The sequence below is a fragment of the Salmo salar genome, chromosome ssa11, assembly GCF_905237065.1.
Source record: "Salmo salar chromosome ssa11, Ssal_v3.1, whole genome shotgun sequence".
NCBI lineage: Eukaryota > Metazoa > Chordata > Actinopteri > Salmoniformes > Salmonidae > Salmo > Salmo salar.
Genome location: NC_059452.1, coordinates 65,724,164 through 65,737,086, shown reverse-complemented (window position 1 = coordinate 65,737,086; position 12,923 = coordinate 65,724,164). Strand labels below are relative to the sequence as shown.

At 42.7% G+C, this 12,923-nt stretch overlaps 1 protein-coding gene across 8 annotated transcripts in view; it reads right to left on the bottom strand.

Moving 5' to 3' along the window:
* The window catches only part of fcho2 (FCH and mu domain containing endocytic adaptor 2), a 102,184-nt gene that overhangs the window by 72,557 nt on the left and 16,704 nt on the right, over positions 1-12,923 (bottom strand). For all 8 annotated transcript variants that reach the window (XM_014128060.2, XM_014128062.2, XM_014128063.2 and 5 more), the window contains exon 2: positions 7,755-7,846. In XM_014128060.2, coding sequence (XP_013983535.2) covers positions 7,755-7,846 — 92 coding nt within the window. The remainder of the gene's footprint in view (positions 1-7,754; positions 7,847-12,923) is intronic.

Sequence of the window (12,923 nt, the reverse complement as noted above, 5' to 3'; positions counted from 1 at the left end):
CACACACACACACACACACACACACACACACACACACACACACACACACACACACACACACACACACACACACACACACACACACACACACACACACACACACACACACACACATGTTTGACTGCAGGCACAAAGTTGAGTGTTGGTTGGGCTTTGCTTTGACTAAGTGTGGCTCATCTAGTAGCTAGAGCTGCTCGTCAGTCTCCCATCTAGTGTCATATCGAAGCACAGAAAGGAAAGAATAGCCCATCCCACCCTCATCATCATCCCCCATTTCTCCTGCATGGAAGTGACAGAAGTAAAAACTTAAAACGTTGGTTTAGTGGAGGCCTGAATTATGCATGTGTCATTTACTCAGCCTCCCACTGCAGTCACGTCAGCACAGGAGGAGAAGAGGGTCAGGCAGGGGGAGCAGGAGCAATCACGCATTCGCACACGTGCGGGCAGGCAGGCACAAAGACTGAACCTACCTTCTCTAACAGATATTAGTGTAACTTCGCCTAGATGCACGGGAACGCAACCAAACGAAGGTTTATAGAATTTATTCTAGACAGGTTACCATGGTTGGTCATCCTTATCTGTTGTGGCATACTCTCTCTATATCCTCACCCCAGGAATAATAAAATCGCCCAGTTCCCAAATCCATAACTCAAGGCTCTCACAAAGACACACACACACAGGAAAAGCCATGACTCCACAGAGAAAAAAACAAAACGCTCCAGGTGTGTAAATACACTCTGGGCCAAGACAATTCTCCCCCTCCTAAAAGCTAATTTATGCTTGATCTGAAAATGTGGTCGGAGGCTCCGTATGGATGGTGTGACGCAATAGCAGAGCCGCCGGAGGCACGTAGAGGCCAAATTGAGCTCCGTACCGCATCGCTATGCGCCTCTCGAATTTTGTAACAATGCGGAGGGCTCCGTATAACTCCGCATTGACATGATTGGTTGATGGTAGGTGAGGGGGCGGGAGGTCCTATATAAACACAAACTCACTTCCTTGGCAACTTCCTTCACAACAGCTCTGCTTCGCAAAGTGCAAGAAGTATGAATGACCGGTCTTCTGCAGAGGCCACACACCATAAATTCTCACACGGCCAATGCAGACGTCGGATTGACCGTGCAGCGCCTTTGACTCACACAGACCTGCCTGCACCCCTCCACTCCAAACTAAAACACTCACGCTCAAAGTTACTGACCAAACCTCTCTCTAATCTATTTATCTTTGACTTAAACATTGATTGTACAAAACATTAAGGACACCTGCTCTTTCATTGACATAGACTAACCAGATGAATCCAGGTGAAAGCTATGATCCCTTAATTGATGTCACTTGTTAAATCCACTTCAAATCAGTGTAGATGAAGGAGGAGACAGGTTAAAGAAGGATTTTTAAGCTTTGAGATATGGATTGTGTATGTGTGCCATTCAGAAGTTGTATGGGCAAGACAAAAGATTTAAGTGCCTTTGAACGGGGAATGGTAGTAGGTGCCAGGCGCACCGGTTTGTGTCAAGAACTGCAACGCTGCTAACTTTTTCACATTCAACAGTTTCCCCGTGTGTATCAAGAATGGTCCACCACCCAAAGGACATCCAGCCAACATGACAACTGTGGGAAGCATTGGAGTCAACATAGGCCAGCAGAATTAAAGCTGTTCTGATGGCAAAGGGGAGGGAGGGGGGGGTGCAACTCAATATTAGGAAGTCGTCCTTAATGTTTGTACACTCAGTTTATAGACAGAAACAAGTTAACAACTCCCTGCAGGACGAATATTGGTTGTGTGTTTGAGAGGCCTGGGAAACAGGCCACAGTCATAACAGCAGGCTATCACTTTACACAATACAGTACTGTGGGTGCATGTCTGTTTCTGACCACCAGAGGGAGTCCCAGTGCAGTGTTTCTAAGACATGAGAGACTTCCTCAAGGGAACAGCCTCAGAAAACTCAGATCCAGTCACATGTCAACAATGATTCTGATGGGTAGGTAAGTGTGCAAGATGAGTTTCAGTTTCACAGAGGAGTAAAGATATAGCATAGGCCTAATCCTGAGATGTAGGCTAGTAAGCTACACCACAGGCCGTGTCCACACTTGACACTTACATGTGACTTTGCTATCAGAATATGAATATCGTATTGAAAAGACGGGTCGAGGCGCACAAAAGTCACATTGTGGTCTGATTGTGTTCAGATCTGGCTGACCGCTTCAGGAGGTGGTCAGGGATGTATTGCGTGTGGATTTCTCCTCAGTATGGACGCAAATCAGGCTTCTGAAAGTGCATAAATTGGGCGACATCATCAGCACTCCTCCCACAAGCCTCCAGAAAACGTGTTTTTGGAGCGAGGCACCTTTTCATTATAGCGTTGGAGGAAATGCGTTCCTAGCGGGTTAGGAATGTGTTTGCTGGCCTTGTAAATTCTAGCCAGCTAGCTAATATTTAGAACAATTATTTTTGTTAGACTAGAGCTATGCTAACCAGTTTGGGGTGCGGAGAGGTAGAGGGACATGAACAAAGGCAAAAAAATATGAATTTTTTTTGTTTGTTAAGGAGCTCAGGTCATGCTTTCATCTAACTCTTGAAAGTTGTAATAGTACATAGAATGCACAAGGTACAATTTCAAAAGAGTAGTGCATCAGCAGTTTTCCTCTTGTCATGTCAATCATTGCAAACCTTAGAGAGCTACACTGAACAAAAAGATAAATGCAACATGTAAAGTGTTTGACCCATGTTTCATGAGCTGAAATAAAAGATCCCCAAAATGTTCCATATGCACAAAAAGCGTATTTCTCTCAAATTTTGTGCACAAATTTGTTTACATCCCTGACAGGTGTGGCATATCAAGAAGCTGATTAAACAGCATGATCATTACACAGGTGCACCTTGTGCTGGGGGACAATAAAAGGCCACTCTAAAATTAGTAGTTTTGTCAGATGTCTCAAGTTTTGAGGGAGCGTGCAACTGGCATGCTGACTGCAGGAATGTCCACCAGAGCTGTTGGCAGAAAATGACTTAATTTCTCTACCACAAGCCGCCTCCAACGTCATTTTAGAGAATTTGGCATTTCCTAATGTTTGGTATACTCAATATATTTTGCTGAGTACAAAAGGCTGTGGAGAAAGTAGATGAATATTGCAGCATTTCATATCACCCAGGAGCGAACACGATCTGGTTAAACCAACCTAAGGATTTACAGTCCCTTTTAGCTCTCCTAAGCACAGAGAATTTGCTGTGGAAGGTGTCTGCGGTGTAGCCTATTCACACAGGTTTAGGCCTATTTAGGCCACACCATAGACTGAAAAACACTGGCCTAGTGGACTGCATAACTGTAGTGTCTAAACCATAAAAAGACCTTAATCCTACCTTCCTTGATAATTCCTCTCACACCTTGAGATGTCTTGCATTGTGTCTGAGCTCTATATTTATAACCTCATCTTCTAAAATGTTTGATGGTGGAATTCTACTGGAATTCCACTGCTTACCTTCAGGCCAGGCTGGCCCACACAAAAATGTGATCATCACTTTTTCAACCATGCCACCCTTTCATCATTGGGGGACCCCTTCCCCAGCAGCAGTGGCAGGCTTAGGGGGAAATGTGCTGCTGCTAAATGCATGTAGGGGAAACACTGGTAATAAGTTATAAATATACTGAACAAAAATATAAAACACAACATGCAACAATTTCAAAGATTTTACTGTTACAGTTCATATGAGGAAATCAGTCAATTGAAATAAATTCATTAGGACCTAATCTATGGACCATTCTTGATATACACAGGAAACAGTTTAGCGTGAAGAACTAAACCAGAAGAGTCGCAGTTCTTGACAGACTCTAACCAGTGCGCCTGGCACCTACTACCATACCCCGTTCAAAGGCACTGAAATATTTTGTCTTGTCCACCCTCTGAATGGCTCCCGTTCATCTACACTGATTGCAGTGGATTTAACAAGTGACATCAATAAGGGATCATAGCTTTCACCTGGTCAATCTATGTCATGGAAAGAGCAGGTGTTCTTAATGTTTTGTACACTCAGTGTACAAGTCAAGTAATTGATTAAATACAACACTGGCTCCCTCTACAGCAAATAAGTTGTCTAGCCCTAGTCTCACAATTATTTTAACCAACAGTGAGGGAAAAAAGCATTTGATCCCCTGCTGATTTTGTTGTCTGCCCACTGACAAAGAAATTATCAGTCTATAATTTTAATGGTAAGTTTATTTCAACAGTGAGAGACAGAATAACAACAAAAAAATCCAGAAAAACGCATGTCAAAAATGTTATAAATTGATTTGCATTTTAATGAGGGAAATAAGTATTTGACCCCCTCTCAATCAGAAAGATTTCTGGCTCCCAGGTGTCTTTTATACAGGTAACGAGCTGAGATTAGGAGCACACTCTTAACCTGTTATGGCTAGGGGGCAGTATTTTCACGGCTGGATAAAAAACGTACCCGATTTAATCTGGTTACTACTCCTGCCCAGTAATTAGAATATGCATATAATTACTGGCTTTGGATAGAAAACACCCTAAAGTTTCTAAAACTGTTTGAATGGTGTCTGTGAGTATAACAGAACTCATATGGCAGGCAAAAACCTGAGAAGATTTCATGCAGGAAGTGGCCTGTCTGACAAGGTGTCGTTCTTCTTGTCTCTGTTTATTGAAGAGTGAGGATCTTAGCTGTCCCGTGACACTTCCTACGGCTGCCATAGGCTCTCAGAAGGCGGCAAAACGCTGAATCGTGGCTTTGCAGGCTCTGGCTGAAAAAAAGTAGCGCGTTTGGGTAGTGGCTGGTTACAGTACTGTGAGACTCAGGCTCGTGCCCGCGTCGACCGAAAGCTTAGTTTTCTTTCTTCTGTTTAGCTAAATGGACATTCCCGGTCGGAATATTATCGCTTTTTTTATGAGGAAAATGGCATAAAAAGGGATTTTACACAGCGGTTGACATGCTTCGAAGTACGGTAATGGAATATTTAGATTTATTTTGTCACGAATTGCGCCATGCGCGCGACCCTGATTTACCATTTCGGATAGTGTCTGGGACGCACGAACAAAACGCCGCTATTCGGATATAACGATGGATTATTTTGGACCAAACCAACATTTGTTATTGAAGTAGCAGTCCTGGGAGTGCATTCTGACAAAGACAACAAAAGGTAATCAAACTTTTATAATAGTAAATCTGATATTGGTGAGTGCTAAACTTGCCGGGTGTCTAAATAGCTAGCCCGTGATGGCTGGGCTATGTACTGAGAATATTGCAAAATGTGCTTTCACCAAAAAGCTATTTTAAAATCGGACATATCGAGTGCATAGAGGAGTTCTGTATCTATAATTCTTAAAATAATTGTTATGCTTTTTGTGAACGTTTATCGTGAGTAATTTAGTAAATTGTTAGCAAATTCCCCGGAAGTTTGCGGGGGGTATGCTAGTTCTGAACGTCACATGCTAATGTAAAAAACAGTTTTTTGATATAAATATGAACTTGATTGAACAAAACATGCATGTATTGTATAACATAATGTCCTAGGTGTGTCATCTGATGAAGATCATCAAAGGTTAGTGCTGCATTTAGCTGTCTTCTGGGTTTTTGTGACATTATATGCTAGCTTGAAAAATGGGTGTCTGATTATTTCTGGCTTGGTACTCTGCTGACATAATCTAATGTTTAGCTTTCGCTGTAAAGCCTTTTTGAAATCGGACAGTGTGGTTAGATAAAGGAGAGTCTTGTCTTTAAAATGCTGTGAAATAGTCATATGTTTGAAAAATTGAAGTTTTTGTATTTTTGAGGAATTTGTAATTCGCGCCACGCCTATCATTGGATATTGGAGCAGGTGTTCCGCTAGCGGAACGTCTAGATGTAAGAGGTTAAAGGGAGTGCTCCTAATCTCAGTTTGTTACCTGTATAAAAGACACCTGTCCACAGAAGCAATCAATCAATCAGATTCCAAACTCTCCACCATGGCCAAGACCAAAGAGCTCTCCAAGGATGTCAAGGACAAGATTGTAGACCTACACAAGGCTGGAATGGGCTACAAGACCATCGCCAAGCAGCTTGGTGAGAAGGTGACAACAGTTGGTGCGATTATTCGCAAATGGAAGAAACACAAAAGAACTGTCAATCTCCCTCAGCCTGGGGCTCCATGCAAGATTTCACCTCGTGGAGTTGCGATGATCATGAGAACGGCAAGGAATCAGCCCAGAACTACACGGGAGGAGCTTGTCAATGATCCCAAGGCAGCTGGGATCATAGTCACCAAGAAAACAATTGGTAACACACTACGCCATGAAGGACTGAAATCCTGCAGCGCCCGCAAGGTCCCCCTGCTCAAGAAAGCACATACATGCCCGTCTGAAATTTGCCAATGAACATCTGAATGATTCAGAGGACAACTGGGTGAAAGTGTTGTGGTCAGATGAGACCAAAATGGAGCTCTTTGGCATCAACTCAACTTGCCGTGTTTGGAGGAGGAGGAATGCTGCCTATGACCCCAAGGACACCATCCACGACCGTCAAACATGGAGGTGGAAACATTATGCTTTGGGGGTGTTTTTCTGCTAAGGGGACAGGACAACTTCACCACATCAAAGGGACAATGGACGGGGCCATGTATCGTCAAATCTTGGGTGAGAACCTCCTTCCCTCAGCCAGGGCATTGAAAATGGGTCGTGGATGGGTATTCCAGCATGACAATGACCCAAAACACACGGCCAAGGCAACAAAGGAGTGGCTCAAGAAGAAGCACATTAAGGTCCTGGAGTGGCCTAGCCAGTCTCCAGACCTTAATCCCATAGAAAATCTGTGGAAGGAGCTGAAGGTTCGAGTTGCCAAACGTCAGCCTCAAAACCTTAATAACTTGGAGAAGATCTGCAAAGAGGAGTGGGACAAAATCCCTCATGAGATGTGTGCAAACCTGGTGGCCAACTACAAGAAACGTCTGGCCTCTGATTGCCAACAAGGGTTTTGCCACCAAGTACTAAGTTTGCAGAGGGGTCAAATACTTATTTCCCTCATTAAAATGCAAATCATTTTATAACATTTTTGACAAACGTTTTTCTGGATTTTTTGTTGTTATTCTTTCTCTCACTGTTCAAATAAACCTACCATTAAAATTATAGACTGATCATTTCTTTGTCAGTGGGCAAACGTACAAAATCAGCAGGGGATCAAATACTTTTTTCCCCTCACTGTACTTTAAGTGATTGATTGACTTGAGAATGTAATTTGGTTACTCATGAAAAAGTGAGCATGTAGGCAAATGTGGTTGAAGATAGAAGGCAAGAAAATGGAAAATGGGTTCCATAAAGTCTTGAGAAACTTCTGTGTGTAAATCATCTATTGATGTCAATGGCAAATAGGTGCAAATCTTGAGAAGCGTGTGAATCTCAAGTTAGGGTTAGGCTATGAACGAATGCCAAATAACAAGTCAAACGGAAAATCCCCAACATTTAATTTGCATAACCATTGAACCGAAAGACTGAAAACAACACCTGCACTGAGAGAAAACCAGACTGAACATGAAATGTTTTAACAGACGGTCAACTCAAAGGTTAACTAGAAAAAGAGGGTTGAGTAACTTTGAAAGTAAGCCTCGAGATTCAAATTCACCTCTGTGATGAGAAGAACAACATTGGGTTAAAGGCTCAAAATGAGGGTGAGTGGAGGTTTAAGTAAGAAAACCCCATAGCCTGGTTACAACCGTCGTTAGCACATGACATAGCACAAAACAGATGTGGAACCAGGCTAACCAACAACGTACCTTTCTCTGATGAAATCAGTAAGTTCCTTGGAGGAGATTTGGCCATGCTTCATGTTATGGTAGAGAACATCAAATCCATTGTTTTTTTCGCCCTGGGGTAAAAAACAACAGATGGTTAGTAAACTGAAATAATAGTAGGCAGTAAGCCTAAAACCACTGAGAACATCAAACGCTCTATAGTGTTCCCTTGAGTTTGAGTTAAGCGGTTCGTCCATGCTTTACCGCACTGGCATTCTCCACTATCAGCGTTCTCATGGTCTGCATGGCTGTCAGCTGCATCCTCAGCAGCCTTGACTGGTCCACCATAGTCATCCTGGCCATAGTGTTCAGGCTCTACTATGCTCCCTATAGAGCTCTATGGTCCCTAACAGAGTTCTATGGTCCCTAGAATACTTCTTACGATCCCTGTACGATTCTATGCTGCCTAGAACATTTCTACAATCCCCATACATTAAGCATGTTCCAAATAACGTTAACGGAGCAGGTTGACGAAAGTGTGACTGTTGAAGACCTGTGTAGACAGTGGCCCCATCTGCGACAGAGGACCAGACTGTTTGTTTGTGTGGTCAGTAACCATCACTACTCTGGAGAAGGGTGTCCAGTTGCACCACGGGTATTTAAAAATGCATACATCACTAGGGCTGTGACGGTCATGGAATTTTGGATGCTGGTAACTGGCAAGGCAAATGGCCACGGTTTTCATATCAACTACACTTGCACTTTCTATGTTTCAGCAAGGAGCAACAAAGTCTCATCACGTTAAGAGTCCATGTACCGCAGAAACATCCATCTTTCAGTCAGCTGTTACATTATTTTTTAACTATATGACGGTTATTTTATTTTCATGACGGCCTTCATCTGTAACCGTCGGTTACACGGTAATTGTGCCAGCCCTATACACCACCACTCAATAATTAATATGCCGTGGACATGTCTAAAACTGTCTGTTTGGCTAGTTTAAAAGGTCCCGTGTGGCTCAGTTGGTAGAGCACGGTGTTTGCAACGCCAGGGTTGTGGGTTCGATTCCCAAAGGGGGACCAGTACGGAGAAAAGAATGTATGAAATGTATGCATTCACTACTGTAAGTCGCTCTGGATAAGAGCGTCTGCTAAATGACTAAAATGTAAATGTAAAATGTTGATCTGTAGTTAGTTAAAACAATAAGAAATTGACCACCCCACCTCTGTTTTGGTAAATAGCTGAGTGGATGGGGCTGGAGAATTGTAACAACTACAGGGAACTACAGTTCCTGGGGTCCAGCAACATTAAGGCACTTATATACAATTTCAAATATTCCCTATGGCCAATACTCTACTAATCATATATCTACAATACAAAATCTATGTGTACGTGTGTGTAGAGTGCGTGTCTTATGTGTATGTGTGTGCGTGTCTCTTCACATTCCCCACTGTTCCATAAGCTGTATTTTTATCCAGTTTTTTAAAATCAGATTCTACTGCTGCATCAGTTACCTGATGTGGAATATAGTTCCATGTAGCCATGGCTCTATGTAGTACTGTGCGCCTCACATAGTCTGTTCTGGACTTGGGGACTGTGAAGAGACCTCTGGTGGGATGTCTTGTGGGGTATGTATGGCTGTCTGAGCTGTGTGCTAGTAGTTTAAACATACACCTCGGTACATTCAGCATGTCAACACATCTTACAAAAACAAGTAGTGGTGAAGTCAATCTCTCCTCCACTTTGAGCCATGAGAGATCTACAGGCAGCCCTGTTCTGAGCCAATTGTCATTTTTGAGGTCCCTCTTTGTGGCACCTAACCCACATGACTGAACAGTAGTCCAGGTGCGACAAAACTAGAGCCTGTTAAAAAGGCAGAGCAGCGCTTTACTATGGACAGACTTCTTATAGGCAGTTGAAATAAGCTTGTGAGACATTTAGGTTTTTTTTTTCTTCAAGAATCAATGGCTAAATATATATATATATACATATATATATATGAATATAAAAGTTGAAACTGTTTTGAACAGTAGGTCTAAATAGTAGCGCTAAAGTGACGAGGTATCTATTCAACACATTCAGAGCACAGTGATGCAGAGGTCCTTTGCTAGACATTTCATACACGTGGGGAAGTGGCTCCCCACCTAAAGACATTCTGGTTTGATCATATACACGCCGAAGGTATTTCTTCCCATTATTTATTGATGAGCAAGTTGTGTTTTGTCTATGTAGCCTATTTATTCATTCAGTCACTTACAAACCTTCAACAGTTCTAAGATAACTTATCCACCATCTCAAACCTCTGCAGCAAAGTGTTTGTATGTTTAATTGTTTCTTTATTTCAATTGGCTGAGCTCTAATGGATGTGGCTAATTGACACAGCTGATTTTAACCATGGCAATTAGGTCACCTGCCGTTTCAAATAGGTGTCCCAAAATGTCGGTTAAGCTAGGTGAGCCATGGTTTTAAAAGTTGCCAATGTATTATTTATGGTTAACTTGCTCTGGAAATACAGTTTTAAAATAAACACAATACTTCTGAACAGTTTTTATCTCGGTCTTTGTTTTAAGCATTAAGTAGTGGAATAAGGCCAGCTCTTTCACAACACAGCTGAATCATTAAGTCTATTCACAGCAGAGGAGACAATAGGGCTGACACAGTAACACTGCTAATGTACCTCAAACACCAAAATGGACCGAGAGAAAGAGCACTGGGTAGGTCAGCATTATAAATACACTGAACAAAAATATTAAACGCAACATGTAAAGTGTTGGTCCCATGTTTCACGAACTGAAATGAAAAAAAATCCCAGAAATGTTTCATACGCATTAAAAGCTTATTTCTCTCAAATGTTTTGCACAAATTTGTTTACATCCCTGTTAATGAGCATTTCTCCTTTTCCAAGATAATCTATCTACATGACAGGTGTGGCATATCAAGAAGCTGATTAAACAGCATGATCATGGGGTCCTCCCGAGTGGCGCAGTATTGGTCTAAGGCACCGCATCGCAGTGCATGAGGCGTCATTACAGACCTGGGCTCGATCCGAGGCTGTGTCACAACTGGCCATGACCGGGAGTCCCAAAGGGCGGCACACAATTGGCCCAGCGTCATCCGGGATAGGGGAAGGTTTGACTGGAGGGAGCTTTACTTGGCTCAATGCGCTCTAGCAACTCCTTGTGGTGGGTCGGGCGCCTTCAGGCTGACTTCGCCTCTGACAAATTGGTGCAGCTGGCTTCCGGGTTAAGCGGGAGGATGTTAAGGAGCATGGTTTGGCGGGTCATGTTTCTGGGGACGCATGACTCGACCTTCGCCTCTCCCGAGCCTGTTGGGGAGTTGCAGCGATGAGACATGATCGTAATTGGATATCACGAAATTGGGGAGAAAAGGGGGGTAAAATACAACAACAAAAAACACACACAAAAAAAACCAGCATGATCATTACACCTTGTGCTGGGAACAATAAAAGGCCACTTTAAAAATGTGCAGTTTTGTCACACAACGCCACAGCAATGTCCACCAGAACTGTGGCCAGATAATTTAATGTCAATTTCTCTACCATAAGCTGCCTCCATCGTCGTTTTAGAGAATTTGGCAGTACGTCCTACCGGCCTCACAATCGCAGACACGTGTAACTACGCCAGCCCAGGACCTCCACATCTGGCTTCTTCACCTGCGGGATCATCTGGGGGTGGGGGATGGTTGTGCTGGTGCTGAGGAGTATTTCTGTCTGAAAAAAAGCCCTTTTGTGTGAAGAAAAAATGAATTCTGATTGGCTGGGCCTGGCTCCCCAGTGGGTGGGCCTATGGCCTCCAAGGCCCACCCATGGCTGCATCCCATGCCCAGTCATGTGAAATCCATAGTTTATGGCCTATTGAATTTATTTCAACTGACTGATTTCCTTTTATGAGCTGTAACTCAGTAAAATCGTTGAAATTGTTTATATTTTTGTTTAGTATATTCCCAAAATGAGCCGAAATAAACAACAAACTTCACAGTGCCAAAAGTATAAACACCGTTTTCCGGACCTCATGCTTTCCTCTGAGTAGTAGGCTACTGTTTAGGAAAGTTCAATGGTCGTTCGAGGAATACCTTACAGTGCCATAATTTTACCCCTACACATTATGGAGGTCAAACACAAAACTGACCTAAGATCAGGTCTTAGAGGCAACTTCCTCCTGCAGCAAAGGGCTATTCTGTTGCAGAGCCTAGGTCTGTCCAACAGAGGGCAGAAATTAGCAAGCTCATCCCAGCGCACACAACGCATGTGGACTTCCTAGTCTCCTGCAGCCTTTGGAACTGCCAATCGGTGGTCAACAATGATGAGTTCATCTCAGCCTTTGTCACCTTAAAGTCCTTAGACTTTCTGATGGAGACATGGATAACCCCATGAGAACAATGCTACTCCAGCTGATCTCTCATCATTTATGTGTTCTCTCATCGTCCGAGAGCATCTGGTCGTCGCGGTGATGGCACAGGACTACTAATTTCTCCTAAACTGAGACGTTCTATTTCCCCCCCCTTCTCTTACCTGTCCATTTGAATTCCATGCAGTCACTGTCACTTGTCCACTCAAGATTTGAGGTCCATGTTAACTACAAAGTAGCTTATGCCTACCTGGCAAAATGACATCATGATTATTTGCATCTATTCAATGGCAATTTGTTTTGCAAACTCTGTAATCACATGAGCGCTACAGAAACATTGCTAACCAAACAAGTCTCTGGCTTAAATAAATAAAAACATGAACAATTGTGACATCTGGATTGCTTAATAAAAGACATTTGAAATGATTTATACTTTTACTTTTGATACTTAAGTGTATTTCAAACCAAATACTTTTACTCAAGTAGTATATACTGGGTGACTTTCATTTCATAGTAAGGCATCTTTACTTTTACTCAAGTATGACAATTGGGTACTTTTTACACCACTTGGTATGCATGTAATCGTTAAGGAATGGGGATTGTTTCAGGATAAAGCAGAAATGGATTAGAGCTAAGCACAGGCAAAATCCTAGAGGAAAACCTGGTTCAGACTACTTTCCACCAGACACTGGGAGACTAATTCACCTTTCAGCAGGACAATGACCTAAAACGCAAGGCCAAATATACACTGGAGTTGCTGACCAAGAGTTCAGTGAATGTTCCCGAGTGGCCTAGTTACAGTTGACTTCAAAATATATGGCAAGACTTGAAAATGGCTATCTAG